Here is a 19,798-nt window from a genome sequence, read left to right as displayed (position 1 = left end):
CAACTCCACTTTTCATAGTTATACATCCACGTACTGGGAAGAAAGTTTCATGGACAAGTAAATTCATTATTGACTACAAAGGGGAAAAATAGTTTACTCAATGCCCTTTTTCTGCAGCTGTTCTTAAGCACATTGAGTGCTGTGTGGTAGGAGATTTTGTGCTGTTGTCAAGGGGGTGGTAAAGAAAGCAAAAGGAAGTCTGACTGAAGCATCATTTTCTTTCACATTATGTTCTTAAAGCATCTCTTGGGTATCAGAGTGTCTGAAAGAGAAAAGAAATAAAAGGAAAACTGACATTGCACATCATGATTAAATCATTCTGAACAAAGCCCCAATATGATGTGAGTCTCAGCCTAGATCCAGGGTATTCGTTGTCATTTTATTTTATTTGTCTTATTATTAAATATTTATTCATTTTTATTTGAGAGGCACATTTACAGAGAGAGAAGGAGAGAAAGAAACAAAGCTCTTCTTTCCTGTTTCATTCCCCAAATGGCCAGATGGCTGATCCGAAGCCAAGAGCCAGGAGCTTTTTCTGGGTTTCCGGGAGGGTATAGAGGCCCAAGGACCTGATATCCTCCACTGCTTTCCCAGGCCACAGGCAGGGAGCTGAATTGAAATGGGGTAACCAGGCACCCAAATGGGGTGCTGGTACTGCAGGCAAAGTATTAGCTTATTAAGCCATCACACTGGCCCTTCCCATTTTATTTTGTGTTCCTCTGAAGTCCTCAGCTTTTTCCCACAGATAATGTTTTAATAGGAAATACAGTCTAGTGGTTTTTTAATTTAGATACATTGGACTACAATATAACAGTTTCTTCAACTTTACTTGTATCCTTCTTTTAGGACTATTTTTAAAAAGCTCAGTTTAATAGCCAATGTCTTCTGTTGCTATATTCTTAGTAGAAAATGGAAAAAAAATCTTTTTTTGAAAATTTTGAGCCACTTATAATTTGCTGCAGATATTTAATGGCGCTTTTGAATGAGGAGGAACTCAAGTACATTGTAACTCAGAATCGCCTGTCATCAGTAAGGCCAAGGAAGGCAGAAACATGTCTTTAATATACCTCCTTTCATTGATTTCTTGTAATATCTGCAGTAAATCGTACTTCTTTTATTTCTGAGTCCTGTTTTAGAACCAAACATCTGAACTCAGGTCAGCTCACTAATACTTCAAGAAAATAATGCTCTTACATAGGGTCAGTTAGGTCATATGTGTGTATAAAATCTCCCTAGAATAGTGTTGCAAACTGTCTGCCAAGTTCGAATGCACACTATTCAGGCCTGAGGTCAATGCTCACAGCTGATAAAGGCCTCTGTATCAGTGGGATCGTGTGGCCACAGAGCACATGGTGAACTGAAAACAGGTTTTCTGGTAGCACCGCTAGCTACTAATAACTTGATTTTTGTGTGTCACTCCTGCATCTCCCAAGGTGATTCCTATAGCAGCAGCCCCGACAGCACACCCATGGGTAGTATTGAATCTCTCTCCTCGCACTCCTCTGAACGAAATAGCACCACCAAGTCAGCTTCCTGCCAGCCCCGGGAGAAGTCTGGAGGCATTCCCTGGATTGCAACACCATCATCTTCCAATGGACAGAAGAGCCTTGGTCTCTGGACCACCAGTCCTGAGTCAAGTTCTAGAGAAGATGCAACCAAAACAGATGTAGAATCCGACTGCCAGAGTGTCGCCTCAGTCACTAGCCCCGGGGATGCTTCCCCGCCCATAGACCTCATCAAGAAAGGGCCCTATGGACTGACAGGGCTCAAGAGAGCCTCCGCGTCCTCCCTCAGGTCCATCTGTGCCGCGGAAGGTAAGCCAGAGCAGGGCTTGTGCAAGAGGTTACTGTCTTAGTGTCACTTGAGAAATTATGCAGCATGAGTAGGCCGGGATCAAGTTAATGTTGAAGAAGGTAACGATACTTATCTTCTTGTTCCTGAGCTTGGGTCTTTAAATTTCTGCATGCTGTGACATTTTTCCTGAATCCTTCCATCTCTGTGAGGTACTGCCTTTGTAGTTATTGTGGATTTTGATATCCTTGAGTGATGGGCTGTTCTGCTCAAAAGAACATTCTGTACCTTCTCTATTAGGCTGAAAGAAAAATGCTTCCTTTTGTTGTGTTATTCCTTTTGATGTTGCTATTAGTTTGGCTAGTAACACCTTACCTATTTCCTTGGGGCTTTTTCTTTCTGTTTTTTAAGGAAACAAGAGCTACAGCGGATCCGTTCAAAGCTTAACTTCCATAGGCTCCAAAGAGACACCCAAAGCCACACCAAACCCAGACTTGCCTCCAAAAATGTGCAGGAGGTTAAGGCTAGACACTGCTTCAAGCAATGGCTATCAGCGACCTGGCTCAGTGTAAGTGAAAATTGGACTTTGTTGTAGCACAGGGAAACAGAAGGGGGGTGAATGTGTCCAAAAGAACCCTTAGAAATCCCACTAAGAATGCCTCATCTGTAGGGTGAATACAGTCACCTTCTTTAGGACTCAATAGTTCTTCTGAAGTGTGATGTGAAGTCGATCTCAGGCAGTGGCACTTCAAGCACGGTTCCCTAGCAGCAGGGATATGGCTTAAGATAAGGACATGATGATGACTTTGAAACTACAAGCCTCTTAATTTGAAAGCTTCAAAAACCATCATGCAATGACTGTCAGTCTCAGATCTCAGCTCTTTTATTGCAGATACAGCTGCATCGTAGCCTGTGAAAGATGCTTTTGTCTCCTCTCTATCCTGGACCTCCTCTTCTTGAACCTTCATGGATAAATACAGACTGATAGAGAACACGCAATAGCTAAGACATCAGTAGGGAAGTACCTGTGATCAAAAAGAACAGCCGAAAGTGTGGAAGTTGGAGTCTACTGATGCAGTTACGGGCCACACTCTTAGAGTTTGCCTTGACCCGTTTGCAGAAATGGGTCAAAATATTTAGCAAATGCAGTTTTTTCATAGCTATCAGAAGGAATGGCAGTTCTCCTGGCTTGCCAGCTTAGCTTTTCTGTTCTCTCCTTGGGGCTCCACGGGTATCAGTAACATGCTGCCAGGAGCGCAGTGAGAGACAATGTTCCTTCCCTTTACTGTTCCCTTGGTTTGAAGTTTAAAAAGGATGAGAGTGTTGAAAATCCCCAGGGAAGATAGCTGTAGCTTCCTTATACTCTGATACTCCGTGAGCTGGAGATTAGAATTAGAAAATGTTCACAGTAAAGCTTAGAAGAAATAAAATCCAGATCTAGGTTTCAGGATGCTTCTTTTTCTTTTAACCTTGAAGGGGAGAATACTAAATTGCACCTTGAATCGAATTATTTTCAATGAGAAAATTGTTTGCACAATTGTTTTTTTCAGAGTGGCAGCAAAGGCCCAGCTATTTGAAAATGCTGGTTCGCTAAAGCCAGTTTCTTCTGGACGGTAAGTCCTCACATCCTTTAAACACATTCAGAACCATACACAGTGATTGTTGCTCAGGCCTGACCATGGCGTCCATTGGCCCGTCATGGGAGGTCGTATCTGATTGGCATTTAGCATCCCAGATTGTTACCAACAATTCCTTCTTTGCCAGAAACTTCCCAGAAGGATTATAAATAAATAGATTTCCCAAAACAAAGTATTTCCATAATCTTTTGTGCACCTTTGATCACCATTTTGGGGACAATTTCAAAAGTCTGTTTTTCTTTATAAAGTTACCTAATATTTCCTGGAAAAATTCTCATGGGCATCCATCAAAAATTTTGTTTATTCTTAAGGACCACTGAGGTATTGTGGAGCTAATTGCCCCAGGCGCCTCTGGGTTTTAAGTACAAGGTTCATTCAGGGTTTCTAACCTTTCTATTGTTGAAGCATGTGAGTTATTACATCTTGCTGCTGCTATTAATGTGCTTGCATTTGAAGTTCCTGGTTTCTTTGTTTCTTATCTTTTTTCCTGACTTTCTTTCTTTCTTTCTTTCTTTTTTTAGTTTGTTTTGTCACTTAATTAATACAACTTCTTCAAGATGGGATTGTGTGTGTGTGTGTGTGTGTGTGTGTGTGTGTACACCATCAGCAGCCACTCCAAGAAGAATTTAATAAGTGCTTGTTAAAAAAAAATACATAAGAAGAACTTGAAGTTTTGAAGTTTCCCTTTGGAAACTGATGCATTTTAGAGCTGAGCTTCCTGTTCTAGAACATTGAGACTTTGAAGTAATCAAAAATAATCCTGATTAAAATTATTCTACCAGAGGCTGACATTGTGGCGTAGCCAGTAAAGCCACTACCTGGGCCATCACTGTCCCACTGGGGTCCCAGTTTGTGTCCCAGATATTCTACTTCTTTTTTTTTTCCAATTACAAAAACGTTTTCCTCTTTTTTTCTCCATTTTTTTGTTATCATTTTATGGTACAGATGCGTAGGCCCTGGGCTTCCTCTACACCCTCCCCAAAGCCCCATCTCCCCTCAGACTGAGTTCCCCATAGCATTACCACAGTATAGTTAGTTCCTCAGAAACAGTCATAAGTCCATCACTGCAAGCATGGACAGTGGCAGAATCCAACATCCCTTTGTCAAGGCACATCCAGCAGTTTCACAGGGGCCCATCCTCAATCTGCAAGTGGAGATACACACTGCACTGTGTCCGCACATCTGCATGTGACAGACTCTACTACACAGTCACTATACATTCCCTCAAGTGAAAAGCCACAACAAAATCAACAACAGGATGAAAAACAGAAATTTACAATGCCATGAAGTTTCCATTACACAGTTACTATATAATCCCCTTAAGAGAAGAGCCACAAAACAAAATCAACAACAGGAAGGGGAAAAAAAAGAAATTTATAATGCCGTTAAGTTAAATAACATACTACTGAAGGACCAATGTGTCGCTGGAGAAATGAAAAAGAAAATCAAGAACCTTCTTGAAGAAAGTGATGCTGCTTTTGAGAAAAAAAAGTATTTTGAAGAAATGAAAACAAAAGCAAAAAAAATCAAAATCCACGAGATATAGTTTCTGCTGTTCTTTGCTGGTGAAATGTGTCTCCTGTAGGCAACAAATAGATGGGTTTTGTTCTTTAATCCATTCTATTAATTATCACATTTGACTGATGCGTTTAAGCCATTTACATTCAGGATTAATATAAATATGTGCTAATTTGGTACTGTGATTTAGAATGGGTTGTTCATTGATTTAGTCTTCTGTTATTTTACTGGGATATTCTTCACATTTGCCTTTGATTTTGGTGGGTGCTATTCCTGTTCTCTGTCAAGAGAACATCTTTAAGTATCATTTGTAGGGTAGGTCTGGAATAATTTCCTGTGTGTCATATTCTTTAAATTCCCGCATTTGCTTCTCATTGTTGATAAGAAGTGTTGTGAATTCTGTGTCCTGCATTTTCTCGATATCTTCCTCAAAAGCTTTTGCTTCTTTGCAAGGTGTCTTCAGTAATATTCATTGTGCCTTTATCTCTTCTTTTGCTCTTGGTCATTGTACTTCTGGTTAGCAGATTCTGCTCCTTGGGGCAGGTTTCTAAGCTGTGTCACCCACATGTCTAGAATTCGATTTTACTGATTGTGGTTGGTACCCAGTTCTTTTTTTGCAGTCACTTGTGCCACTCCTTCCAGTGAGTTCCAGGTCTAGGGTTCTTATGTTAGATTTCTAGCATGGTCATCGTAGCCCCAGCTCCTGGCTCAATACTCTCCACCTCCTATGATCCCTTGCTGCGGCTGCACCATTGTCTGTACAATCTTTCTCTAACTTCTGGTTCAAACAGTTCCCAGAATTAGGGAAACACCAGCTGTTCTAAATAGCTAGGTTGTTGGTGGTGCTGATCTTGCAGGAGCCTGTTGGCCATTCAGTCTAAGGATCACTAGGACCTATTTTGAGTTGTAAGATGCCAACGTCTGTATTATTTACCCTGTCGAACCAGTGCAGTGCCCTGTGCTGGAGGTGAGTTGACTCCCAGCTCAGCACATGTGCAGCTCACTGTTGTCCCTGCAGTCTGGAAGCATTTGCCATAGTGTACAAAATGGCGTCTCAAAATGGTGCCACTTGTGGAGTTCTGGATCTGCTGGCCATTAGGTCTGGAGCTACCCAGACCTGTTTTGGGTGGAACCTATAGGAAGCAACATCATCGTAATTCATTGCGGCAGAAATGATTTTTCCTCCCAGATCAGTGCATGTACAGTTCTGCCCCATAGCCTTTGCCTCCCTACACAAGATGGCACCAAATTTGGCTTTACTGGGTGGTGTATGCTGTGAAATCCACTCCGTTCCCACACCTCCTGTTTGGGATCTGCTCTGTCTCTACTCCTGGTCAAACAAACCAGCAGGATGGGTAGTTCTTTGTCTGGACTCACCTCCTGAGCTCTCAGTCAACTTCCATTCCCACATGGTTGCTGGTAGAGTTCTGGCCACCAGCAGAATTCAGAACACTGCTCACTAAATACTGCTGGGGTATCTGGTCACTGCACCAGCAACCCGTTTTCTCCGTTGATTTCCTGTGTCTGTCAGTCTCCAGGTGCCCCTCTGCCATCAGTCCGTCCTCTCCTGTTTCCTGGAATGTGCCCTCTCTGGTTTACCCTGGCTAATGTTCTTTGTTTAAATGTGTCCTTACCTTATTCTGCCATCTTCCAGATATTCCACTTCTAATCCAGGTCCATGCTAATGGCCTATGGCAATCAACAGAAGACCCAACTACTGGGGCCCTTGCTACCCACAAAGAAAACACAATGAATTTTCATCAATCTTTTCAATGTATGCAGACTTTTTTTTTTGAACGAGCATTTAGTATGTCCTGATTGAAGGGAGTCACTGCCTTCAAACTCTACCTAGTTTTACCTAAAGCCTAGTAAGGATCCTCATATATTAGTTTTCAGATTTTAACTCCACAGAGTGGAGCCACTTTGATCTATGGGTGGGGTGGTAATCAGTGCCTTGCATAGATACAACAGATATCTAAGTACTCTTATGCTTCTTATCTCTGCACACAGAATCTTTGTCGTCTTCCTTTTAACTAAGGAATGGTAAAAGCAAAGCCCCGTACAAGCCAGAGCAAGCATCATTTCTCTGAGACTGAAATCATTTTTAGAGTTTAGTGTAAGGAATGTTAACCTTGCTACTTCTATCTGTTGTGCAGTATTTGAATTGATCCACTAGATGGAGCTGCTTCATTAGAAAACTCCAAAAGAGAATGCCTGTTCAGTAAAAACAGGCAAGCCAAAGGATTGGTCCCAGTCACCCCATAGATATCAAAGTCCAAAGACACCCAAGTGTCTCAATTAAAATGACATAGCTTTGGCATATAGCCTGTGCACATCTTCCTTTATAACTTGAATCATATGCAGATTACATAAGATATCTCTGCTACAATATACATGATGTATAAATACTTGCTATACTATATGACTTAGGAAGTAAAATGACAAAAGGAAACTGTCCATGTTCAGTGTGGATGCATTTTGTTTTCAACATTTTCAGTCTGTGTTTGATTAAACCTGTGGATGTGAAACTTACAGATATGAAGGGCCAACTATATTTTTATCTCTCAGAACTTTAAGGAAATAAACTGTTAGTGATATAAATCAGAAAATTGTTATGTCATAAAGATCTATTCAGGTGTGCAACAATAAGCCTAGGCAATTTTAACGCACTTTCATTTTCTGAATACTCTGCTTCTGGCGGGCGTTAGGACAGACTGCGAGCTCGTCCGCCTCGGCCTTCGGCATGTCAGTCTTCCTCTGTCATCCGGTCCGTGGTAACTTTTGGACTGTGTGTAGGTTTTCACCGAGAGAGGCTTAGTAGAACATGAATTTTGGTTTACCACTTCCCAGTTGTGTAACCTGGTAGTTACATACTTTAGTAATCTATTTTGTTTATTTATATAATGAAGTTCTTAAGTCTGAGTTTACCAAAACAATACAGAGTAATTCAGTTGACATGAATGGTGAAAGCTCTGTGGATTGTGTCTACATTAATAGGTAGTATCACTATACTTATTGCTGAAGCTGCTTCCCTAAGACATTCAGTTCTCTACTGTGTCAACAGTATTCCAAAGTTAACTCTTAGCAGTTATCTGGTTGTGTTTTGCATGATTAAATAAACAAACAACAGGCAGAAGTTGAGGACATTTCCATAACTCAGCTGCTGCAATGCCTAGCTCATATTCTTTCTGCAAAACCAAGAATCACCCCTGGATCGTGCTATTCGAAGTAGTAGTAGAAAGACTGACCATATTTGGCAAAGTGACAGATTGGGAGGTTTTGGTGAATGGACCTGAACAACAGAAAAATAATGCCACTGGGAGTCATTGTAGATAGATGTTGTTACCCAAAGAGCAATGCGCTGCAAGAGATCAAGATTGTTCCACGAATTCATGGAGCAGGGAGAACAGCAACCATTTAGAATTCAGGGGTAAGATTTATGTTGCATTTAGGAAAATAGCAAAATATGAAAAGCAAAAAGATTCTGATGAAGAGGGTAGGATTGATAGCTGCCTTGATCTTGGGAATAATGTGCAGAACAGTCCATGTTTCATAGTAAGTATCAGTTTTGTACATAGGTGGGGATAATGGCAAGTTTGGGCCATAGGGTTTGAGAAGCCTGCGTGACTAGCTCAGAGAGGCTATTAGAAAGATGCATCTAGAACCAGAATAGTGTTTGTGTCTGATGCCCCTTGAGAAACTTATACACTGCAGTTACACTGCCTAGCTGATGAAGAGGAAACCTAGCATTGAGAATTTATTGAGTGAAAAAGGAAATTATGGCTAAACCTTGGTCTTTGGAAGATGATTTTACTTGAAATGTTTTTATCATTATTGTGACTAGCAATGGTTTCATTTAAAGAAGAGTGTTAAGGGAGTGCTCAGGAAGGCAAGGCCTGCACTAGTAGAATATTTTTCAAATGTCAAGGAATCAAGAGAGGAGGCTGGATTGAACTGCTAAGATAAAACTGAAGATCTTTAAGACAGCATTCTCAGTGCAGTGGGAAAGATTACACTGTTTATTCATTTTTATTTATTTGAAAGGCAGATGATAAAGAGGGAGACCTCCCATCACCTGCGTCACTTCCCAAATACTCACAAATGGATTGGGCTGGGACAGGATGAAGTCTTAAGACAGGAACTCAGGGGACTCAGGCGCCACAGCTGTCATCTGCTGCCTGCCAGGCACGTGATCAGGTAGCTAGATCAGAGCTGGAAGCAGGACTCGGGCTCAGGCACACTAATATGGGAGTGGGCAACTCAACTGCTGCTCCAACATGCTACACCACAACACTTACATCCTACAAGTATTTGGCCTAACACCAGTTAGAACCCCCATTTCCCATAATGGAGTATAGGATTGGAATCCCAGCTCTGCTGCTGAAGACTGAATTCAGAATTGAGGGAATTAACTGAGAATTGAGAGCTTGGGTTGTTGAAAACTCTCACACATTGCTGTTTTAACTGAAGTTTTGAATCAATATTACTGTAACTAAAAATCACAAAAATGAAGTCCAACATAGTGTTTGTACCCAATGAATTTTAAGAAAGTTTTAAGTCATCGAACACATATATATTTTTTTTAATTTCATTTCATTTTATGACACAGTTTCATAGGCTCTGGGATTCCCCCAACCCCTCTCTTACCCTCCCCAAATGGTGGATTCCTCCACCTTGTTGCAGTATTACAGTTAAATCCAGCCAAGATTCTTCCATTGCAAGCATGTACCATGCATAGAGTCCAGTATCTTATTGTCCAGATAAATTCAACAGTTTCTTGGGGAGACCATCTCTGGTCTGAAAACAGAGCTGGCAGAATATCATCCCAACCAATGAAAAAGCCACAATATATCATCAACAATAATTTACAACATTATGGAATTAATTGACATGGTATTGAGTGACCAATATGTTAGAAAATGCAAGTTCTTAACGACATTCAGTGACTACTTCATTGACATTTCAATTTAAGGTACACATATGTATATTATAAGATAAGACCCCCAAAACACCATGACACATGCTCAGAAAGAAAATAAACAACTTTGGTTTTTAAGGAATACTCGAATGTTATCTTCTTTAAGAAAATATGCAGAATACTAGTAAGCTAAAAGATAAACAGTCTCTCTAATATGATTAAACGGAGGGTATTACTATTCAAATTTTGGTGCACAAACTTCTAATCTTATCTCTACAACAGTTCTTATTGGATTCTATTTATTGATATTTGTTGTGTATGAAATTAATTATTTTGTTTTGAAAGACAGAGACTTCACTGGTTCACTCCCCCAACTCCCTCTACAGCTAGAGTTGAGCTAGATGGGAGCGAGGAGTGTGGCATTCATTCTCAGTCTCCCATGTGGCTGGCAGGGATCCAAGTACTTGAGGCACCACCTGTTCCTTCACAAGGTGGATATCAGCAAGAATCTGGGATCAGATGCGGAGCTGGAACTTGAAATCAGAAACTATATTATAGGATGTGGGCATCCCAAACATCACTGTAACCACAAGGCCACATGTCTACTCCATAGTAGAAACTTAAACTGAATCTTTAAAAATGTTTCTTATTTAAAATAAGAATGAACCCATTATGTATTAGCAAAAATAGCTTATTTTCATAAAAAGTATTTGCATAAAAGGAAGTTCAGTCTTAGATTTTTGCAGATCCTTCTAATACCTGGTATAATTCAAAACAAATGGGATATATATTTATATATCCCTCTAATATCTGACATAATTCAAGCCACACGTTTCTTTGGCTATGCGAATGGTGTCCCACCTCTGCTGCCCTGCCATCCCAGGTCCCTATGACTGCACTTTAAGAATTACTCTGATAAACACACTAGAATAATCTATGGAGTTACTCTTGCTGTCACCATAGTAACCAACACAGAATAGTTGCTAATTAAAATTTTTGAATGAATGGATAAAATACCTCTTTTTAACCTAGAAATACTTGCTACTTTTTCACTTCATTTTCAAGAGAGTTACAGCACATGTGGCTTATCATTCTTCTTGCTGAAAGTAAAGGTCTTTAGCCTGAGACATCCAGTACTCATGCAGATATCCAAGCTGGTCATGGCCAGTGTTTGTTGAAAAAAAAAAGAAAAATTTGAACCCAGCAGGTGCCAAATTTTAAGAAATTTCCAAACAATGACCAAGAAGCAAACACCATGCTCATGAACAAATTGTCATGGGTCATTTAGAAGTTGTTCTAAGAATAAGCCTGTAAATATTTTTACCTAACACGCGAACATTGTTTCATGGCATGCAGTTCTCCACAGCGTTATTTGTAGTTGCAGTCCAGCAATTCATGTGTGCGTGTGCCCTTCTTGAAGTGTGGTATGCTTAGATTGCCATTTGTATTTCTAGATCGTATACTCACGTAGTGTACCATTAGATCCAGACTTTTCTTCCTGTTAGAAATGAAACTTGTAATGCTATACAGAGTGTGTGTATGTGTGTGCATTAAGTGGCCCTCCAGAAAGTGGATCAATTTTGTTGAATTTTATATTTCTTTTAAATTTAAGATGAGCATTGGTGAATTTTGCACACTGACCTTTCAAGCCTCTATCAGTTTTTTCATCAGCATTAGACAGCTTTGAGAATTAGGAACGAGGCTTGTGAACTGAGCATTTTTGCAATGAGAAGAAATGGCTTTTAGGCGGTGCAGTCATTACCTTAGTCTCCCATGTAGTAAGAAGTAGGATATTGAAAACCCTTTTCAGGGGGATATTAGTATCTTCTGAAGAGACACAAAAGGTGACAATGTTATTTTCACATCCTCTTCAATACATACGTCAGTAAAAGAGGAAGCATTAGCACCTGGAGAGAAAGCTGCTCGGTCACAGAGTCCACATTAAGCCATCGAAGCTGGTGATGTGTTAGCACCTGGAGGTGCAGATCTCAACAGAGGAGAATTCTCTCTGTCTAGTCACATAAGTAAGTGAAAAGTCATGACAGCACTGTGTGCTGTGTGTTTGTGGTACACGTAACAATATCAGTTCAGTCTGATAATTACTGTATATGTTTCCGCCCCTCCCATCCAGTTCTGTAAAACACTGGAAGAGAAAATAATTTCATGCCTGAAATATTAATAAAAAGAATTTGATTGTTTAAATTGCAGTTTCACACATAATATTACAAAGACTATTCTATAAGGACCGTACCTACTACTTTGGACATTGCTTCATTATAGATTTTAACAATTTGTTTAATTACTCAAGGAAATAATATTTTTGGAAGAAATATTTACGTGTTTTAAGGGGAATTGTTGTGCAACCCACTAGTGCAGACTGTTCCTCATTCTGAAAGGGTGAGATCAGACCCAGGGTCTGCTCCAGCAGACATGAAGACGCAGTAGCGCTCTGCTGCTTAGGGAGAGCTGCACATGACAGCCATTGCAACGTTTCTTTGCAGGTACGGTGCTAGTCCCCGAGCAAGCACGTGCCTTTTTTTGAATGACTTAGGTGGAAAAGGAGCCTAGAGCATGTTTCCTTTTTTTTTTTTTTTTCTTCACCCTCTTCCTTGATTTTTACTGAATTACTAAATGTCTGGCATCATCTTTGGAGGTTACATTGTAGTTGGAGGATAAGATAAAAATATCAGCAATAACAACAGAATACCAGATATAAACACCACATAGACTGGAAGTAGCAGGATGTACTCATTGCCTGGACAGCTATTTTAGAGCATGCGGTTAGGAAAGGCCTGGCCCTCAGCAGAGGGCATGAACTTTCCTAAGGATCTGGAGTTGTGAGAGAGCACAGCTACCCAGCAGATGGCATTGAGTTCAATGAGTTTAAGGGAAAGAGAGAGGGCTAGTGGCACTGTATGGTACATGAGCAGAGGCGGGCACAAAAAGAGGGAGACAGGGTCGCTGAGGGCACACAGTTGATAGGCCACAGTGGAAAGCCAGTTGAAGGTGTGGTACCAGGAAAGTAGCATGATCTGGCGGATCAGAGAATCCGCAGCTTTTACCAAATTCACTGAACGTTACAGAGTAAGGAACACCTAGCCACTTGCTTAATTAGCAGCCTTAGATGAGGACATTTTTGTGTTGGCTCAAATGTTTTAAAACCAGATGTCATACAAAATTCTGAAACTTTGTGGCTTTTTAAATAGAGTATTTGATTACACTATGGCATTGGGATAACATTGGTTAGTAGCCGAGTGTTGGCTTCCTGTATTTGGAGAGGAGTAAGCTCTCAGGTTTGCCAATGCTCCATCTCTCCCCAGCATATGCCTAACCAGAGAGCCATAGTTGGTTGCCATTTGTCTTTGATTTGCCATATATATGTGTATCATGACCATTCAGTGTATTTACCCTGCTCTGTGGGTCTTTCATTGGCTCTCATCTCAGTCTAAAAATAAAAGGGGTTAAAAAATTTAGTGTTCCTATTAATCTTTTTATGATATAGCTAAAAAACAATATACTTAGCAGCTCGCTAACAATGAAAAATAGTGGTCTTGTAAAAAAAACTATATATTTGAAACACAAAGTAACAGAGAGGGGATAAAGATATAAAGTAATCTTTTATCCTCTAGTTCACTCTCTAAATGGTTGCAGTAAGCCAAGACTAGGCCAGGCTAAAGCAAGGAAACAAGAACTCAATTCTGGTCACCCACAAGATAGCAGAAGCCCAAATTGCACGGCCTTTCCAGGCACATTGGCATGGGATTGGATTGGCAGAAAAGCAATTGGAACGAATATCAGCCTGTGATATGTAGTGACAGCATCTCAACTGGTAGCTCAACCCATTATGCTGTGACACTGGCCCCCATAGCAATCTTCATTACCAACCAGAACTGTGTGTCATAGGCCAGTGCTCATCCATGGAGGGTACTGCCCAAAAGCACAAGAAGGACTTCTGTTGTAGTAGTAAGTTTTGATTTCTTGATTGTATGGAGTTTTTGGAAAATGTACTAATATATAATATTATGTACCATTTCTTATGTATATTACATTCCAGTGGCAACTCACCATTGATAGCAGTATTTAGGAATTTTAAGTATAGGTATACTTGATTGAACATTGTGGTTTTGACAAATCATCTTTCCCTTCCAGCCAAGCCAAAGCCATGTACTCCTGTAAAGCAGAGCACAGCCACGAGCTCTCCTTCCCACAAGGAGCGATATTTTCTAATGGTAAGTCCATCTTTTTCCAAAACTTGACGTTTGTCCTCTGGAAGAAGTGATCTGAAAGTAAAAGCCCTAAGGCTCATATTCTGTTCTAGACTCAGCCCCTCACAGCCTGCATTAGTGAACATGTAGCATCCCTCTGGACTCCAGTGCACTCCCTGATAGACACACACATTTGTAGGCATGCGTAGATGTCTACACCTACTTGTATGTGCGAAAAAGAGATTGCTTTATTGAGTGTGTGAGTACAAAAGACATTGCAACTTTAAAGGGGCCATGATTTTCTGTTTTGAAAATCGGAGTGTGCCTTCAGGATTATTATTGATAAGTAACGACTTGGCATTGCCACTTTTCCATAAATATTCTTGTTGTTTACTTTGGATTTCCTTTGTACTTTTAATAGGAGATTTTTCTGCCTTCACATTCTTTCATATTGTTGTGTAGGGATGAACCGGACATCTTGTGATATGATTGTTGTTTTTAGCCCTTGTTTATATTCCTGTGGAACTGTGGTCTCCCTACTTTTACTTGTTGAATATTATGGTTAGTGGTGAATTAAGCCTGTGATTATGGAGTGGATTAAAATTATGTCTTGGCAAAATATAAGAGAGGAAGGAGGGGGAAGGAAGGAAGTATGGCTGTCTTCTTCAAACTATATCAATGAGAAACATAAAATTGTTCTCTTTATATTAATAAGATTTTTGTTTAAAAAAAAACTCTTCCACAGTAGGATGTTAAAGATATTTTTTAAAATGGATGCTTAGTTAAGAACAGCTTAACAATAGTAACTTAATGGATGCTTAGTTAAGAACAGCTTAATGTTTAACTTAATGTTAAAACAGGGACCTCAGCAGGGAAAAGGAACAGACTTCTGAAAGTGATCCACTCTAAAGATTAGTACTGGAGGTCAGAGGATGGCAAGGATGGAAAAATTTTACTTTTTTACACCAAAAAAATGGTTTATTGAGGAAAGAAAACTGAGTGTATGAGTGCAATCTGTTGTGGATTTTAATACTTGAAGCTAATGGTGATTGACTGACATTTCTTTCTTTCCTTATCTTTCCAGTGTACCCATCAGTGGAACCCGGCTGGTTAAAGGCAACATATGAAGGCAAAACAGGACTGGTCCCAGAAAATTATGTGGTCTTCCTCTAATACTCTTTAGTGGATGGCAGTATCTTCATGGTATCCATGGTGACAAATAATAAATGCTATGATTTTATCTGACGCAGATACAGGGATCAGCCCTCAATGAAAACAGTCCATTTCTTTCAAGTTCTTCACCAGCAGACTATGTAGCTCCCTTCTAATGAAAAAAGGTGGAAAAAGTTTAAATGATCCACCAGTCTTCTTTGACTGGTTTCTTATTTTAAAAATCTTTAAGTCATTCTCCACAATGTCTCTTCCATGGGATCTCAAATGCTGTGCTAACATATTATCTCCCCCAAATTGGGAAACAAGAAACCTACTGATGGATTTTCAGATCTCTCCTTTACTGTCAGGCATTCTCTGAGCAACCTTGAAGTCGTTACTTAAAAATGTAATGTAAATTGTTTGTTGTAATGTTTTTCCTAAAAATATACTGGTTTTATATGTAATTGTTTTTCTGGTCCTAAACATTTCAAGGAAGTAAGCTTTTGTTCTAACATAATTTTACTTTGTTTTCAAAGTAGATGATAATGTTGAAAAGTAGATGATAATGTTGAAAAAGCAATAATGTAAATGATGTCTGTAAAGAAAGCCAGCTTAAGTCTTACACTGATTCCACTGTACACAATGCATCCAGCATTCCAGAAAGCTTCCATGGGTTCGGAGCAGGGATCAGCAAACTGTTTCTGTTAAGAACCTACAGTACATGTTGATGGTGGATTAGATGTGGCTGTGGGTCAGAGGTTCCTGACCCTTAGTATAGAGAATGCGTAAAATTATTCTTTATAACTTTGGGATCTTTGTAAAACTTTAATACATTAACATAGAAATACTGACAAGTCATATGCATATATCCTGTCTGCTAATAGCATTATACTGACATCACAAAAGCATAACTACCATAATGGGAAAGCTGTAAAGGCACAGTGCAAGGGCATACTGCGTAAGTCTCTCCTGTTACACTTTAAAATGTCAAAAAATTTTAATGGTACCCAGCATCGGCTTTGGAGGTATTTTTGAATAAATGGTAAAGATGTTTAAAGATATCAGTAAGGAACTATGCCTGTTAAAATCCATGCTTAATTGAAATAGAAAGTAAAAAAGTAAAGGACTCTTCAATCATACTGTTAAAAAATGTGTCGGTATTTTTTAGCAGGGATAAAACTTGTATGTGATTTTCTTTTATGCCAGTCAATGTAACATTGTTCATTAGAAAATTTTCTGGATCTATAGAACATAGAAACAGTATTTACTACCCATTTATGTATATATACATATATGTATGTATCAATATCTGATCATACACCAATCATTTCTATAATTTCTATTTCAACAATTCTAATATATTATCTCTAAAAATATCTATATGTTGCAAAACAAAAACAGAAATTTTCTTAGGCTTCCAAAAGAGCTGATTACCTACCATGTGGCTGCCATAGCCCTGGCCTATGTGGCCTTGATAGCTTTCTTGTTACTTCAGAGTTTCCCTATATAGCTACTCAGGTATTAATTGTATAAATCTCTTTTTATGTGATATTGTACTCTGTAACCTTGATCTCATCTACTTTAATTAATGTTTCTAGAGTTAGTAGGTTAAAACACATACCACTATGCCTCAGAGTATTTATGCTTTTAAAAATACAAGTAACCAGAATTAGGACTAACCAGTCAAAAGATTAGTAATGTACATGGAGTCATGACCAAGAAAACATATCGTGAATGAAAATATTCCAAATGGAAAAAATTGATAAAAGTTTGTCTTGTTCTTTTCCCTCTTGATATTAACTGTGCTCACTATAATGAGGTGGCAGAGCTTCTTGGTCAAAGTCCTTGGTGACCGTTAATAGTAATAACAGACGTAATAACAGCTGAATCTAATTACCTTCTGCTGGAACAGAAGGTCTTTCCAATGTACCAGCCCCTTAGTCTATAGGGAACCCACGTTTTAAGCACCCTTGCCATTACCTGGAGTCCTGCTGGATTAGAACCTCTCCAAGCAAATTGGCTTTCTGTCAAAGACCAACTTGACTCTAAAGAGAAATTTGGAGTCCTACTTCACTTGCTGCTGCATAAAGAAATCTCAGCCTTCATTCTGTTTTCACAGAGAGCAGAGTGCCCCCTCTGTGAGCTAGTTCCACTGAGCTCAGGGAGGCGCAACAGCAGCTGCTGGGCAGGACAGCAGTGTCAAGTCCAGCTCTTCATTTGATGATAATCCGAACTTGGTGGCAGGACTTAATGGTGATTCTTTCGCAGGAACAAGCAACAGATGTACTGGTTGAAATTATACATTTGTTTGAAGTTGGAATCTTGCAGATTTGTGAGGAGGGTTCTTTTTCTTTCTATTGATTACATGTGTGAGTAGTCCTGGATGTATACTGGAGACAGGCTAAAGTGCTTTGCCTGTCTTTTTAAGTAAGTTTCCTACAGATGAGGTATTTTGAGCATTGAGAAAATCATGACAATTAAACACTTGCAGTATCAGTTACATTGGAAGGTAATGGAATGAGAATGCAGTCATATTTGTAATAGTGTTATAATAGCAGCATTCTAGCTTTTCAAAGACAATGTGAAGATATGTTAGGGTTGCCAGATGTGTTCCTTTGCAAAAGACAATATATATAACCTTATTAGATATTATTGAAGCATAATCTGTCTGTGGATGACATTGAGAAGTCTAGGTATCTCATGCGTTACGAGACAACATCCCTGAGAAAAAACACGTATGAGTTTCACAAGAAATTTGTTGTTATTGTTCTTGTTGTTATTGTTGTTCCGTTGCACCACCAAAATTATCACGTCAGTCAACTGAAGGATTTTTCTGTTGTATTATGTATTCATGTCTGAAAGGTAACTTATGTTCCTTCGAATGTCCATGAAGTGTGAGAAGTGCCATGTATCTTTGATGTGAATGGTTCTATTGTTTGTTGCATTGGTTCTCTGTCCCCTGTGCTTTTTTAACGTGCGGGACTGTAACAAGGCTCTCAGCGCTGGCTGCTCTTCTGTCTCTTTAAGGAATGGTGGCGGGAAAATGTACTTTTTACAATCCTCAGTATCAAACTCTACATGTTCCTAAACAGGAAAAAATAAAGATATTCAGTAACTTTCATTTTATTCTTTTTCCATGGTAATGAGCCATGCGTTACGTGTATGACACACCTTTTCAATCCAGTGTGTTGTGAAGCACACCGGTCTCCTACCATGATCCCACAGAGAAGATGCCAACTTCTCCCTGCTCGTCTTGTTTCTCAAGTCAGTCTGTGCTGAAAAGGCCATCACTCAATGCAAGCTTGGCTTGGAGAACAGGTTGAGAATCCTTTGTCTGAAATTCTAAGGACCAGAAGTGTGTGGATTTCAGATTTGAGCATTTTTTAAAAATGCATGAATTATCTTAGGGATGGGATCTAAGTCGCATACTCCTGCCTGATACGCATAGCCTGAAGATAATTTTATAAAATAGTTTTTAAGAATTTTCTTAGAGAATTTTCCATTGTGGTATCATGTTGATGTTCAAAAAAATTCCAGATTTTTCAAAAAAGATTTTTTTTTTTTTACAGATTTCAGAATCCCAATTCTGTATGCAGGGCGTCTTCATCCAAATTCACAGTCCCAACCTGCATGATTCAGACTTTCCTACGTGAAGTCAGAGGAAAATAAGTTGGGAACAGATTTTTTTTCTTTGAAATATTTATGTCATCTGTGACTGCTACTGTGGCCTCCCTTCCCTGAGTACACTCCTAATCATATCTCCTGATGAAGAACAAAGCAAAAGCTACATTATTACCTAGCAGCTCTTTTCCTTTTCACCAACGGTCTCCCCTTTAGTAGAAACTGTTATTTAATTTTACCTCCTGCACAAAATCTGAACATTTAAAAAAATGAGGTTAGTTTTGCGGAACTATCTGGACAGTGCCTATCTCCTGTTCACTCACAAATTTAATACCAGATATTTGTCACTCGTCTCCATTTCCGGAACACATTAAATGTGTCCATCCATTGTGACTGTCATCTTCCTGCCACAGAGTGCAGGTTCTTCCGCCAGTAACCTTGGGAACATTCAGGCTTATGAACGAGGTGGACTTTTAGAGGATTTGATCAATGAGTAAGACTTTGCATGTGTTAAGCCAGTTCACCCACTATTTTAAAGAAACTTAAATGAGAATGATGATACCACTGATCGAAAACTGACTTCAAGTCTTAGAACCAGTGCTCCAAAATTGAGTATAAGTTGGGGAGTTCAGCAGATCTTCACTTCTGTCCTCACAAAGAGAGATGGCAAATTCAGTAAATGTTCAGTAAATGCTGGTACTGTAAGGAAAAGAGTCTATGAGAACTCTCCCAGGAACCATTTTAACCATTAGAAACAGATTCTTCAGCTATCCAATATGTTCAAGTCCCTACATGAGGAACTTAAACATCGGAAGACAATGAAGGTGAGCATGCCATGGCCACCGCTTTGAGTCACCTGTTACTTCTTGCCACCCATGGCCGTTACCCTTCTATTGCTGAGAACAACTCAATTCTGCCTTGAATCTACTCAGTCTCATACGCTGAAAGTGTATGTT

General features: G+C 39.4%; 1 protein-coding gene across 1 annotated transcript in view; it reads left to right on the top strand.

Annotated features, from left to right (window-relative positions):
• ARHGAP42 (Rho GTPase activating protein 42) overlaps positions 1-15,767 on the top strand; it is a 270,695-nt gene extending 254,928 nt beyond the window's left edge. Inside the window, exons 20-24 of the mRNA XM_004585001.3 lie at positions 1,434-1,814; positions 2,203-2,359; positions 3,342-3,404; positions 14,014-14,093; positions 15,154-15,767. Of these exons, the coding sequence (XP_004585058.2) occupies positions 1,434-1,814; positions 2,203-2,359; positions 3,342-3,404; positions 14,014-14,093; positions 15,154-15,242 (770 nt within the window). The 3' untranslated portion in view covers positions 15,243-15,767. The remainder of the gene's footprint in view (positions 1-1,433; positions 1,815-2,202; positions 2,360-3,341; positions 3,405-14,013; positions 14,094-15,153) is intronic.
• The last annotated feature ends 4,031 nt before the right edge of the window (positions 15,768-19,798 follow it).

Source organism: Ochotona princeps, chromosome 4 (assembly GCF_030435755.1).
Source record: "Ochotona princeps isolate mOchPri1 chromosome 4, mOchPri1.hap1, whole genome shotgun sequence".
NCBI lineage: Eukaryota > Metazoa > Chordata > Mammalia > Lagomorpha > Ochotonidae > Ochotona > Ochotona princeps.
Note: the sequence above shows the minus strand (reverse complement) of the source record. Positions and strands in the feature narration are given on the sequence as shown.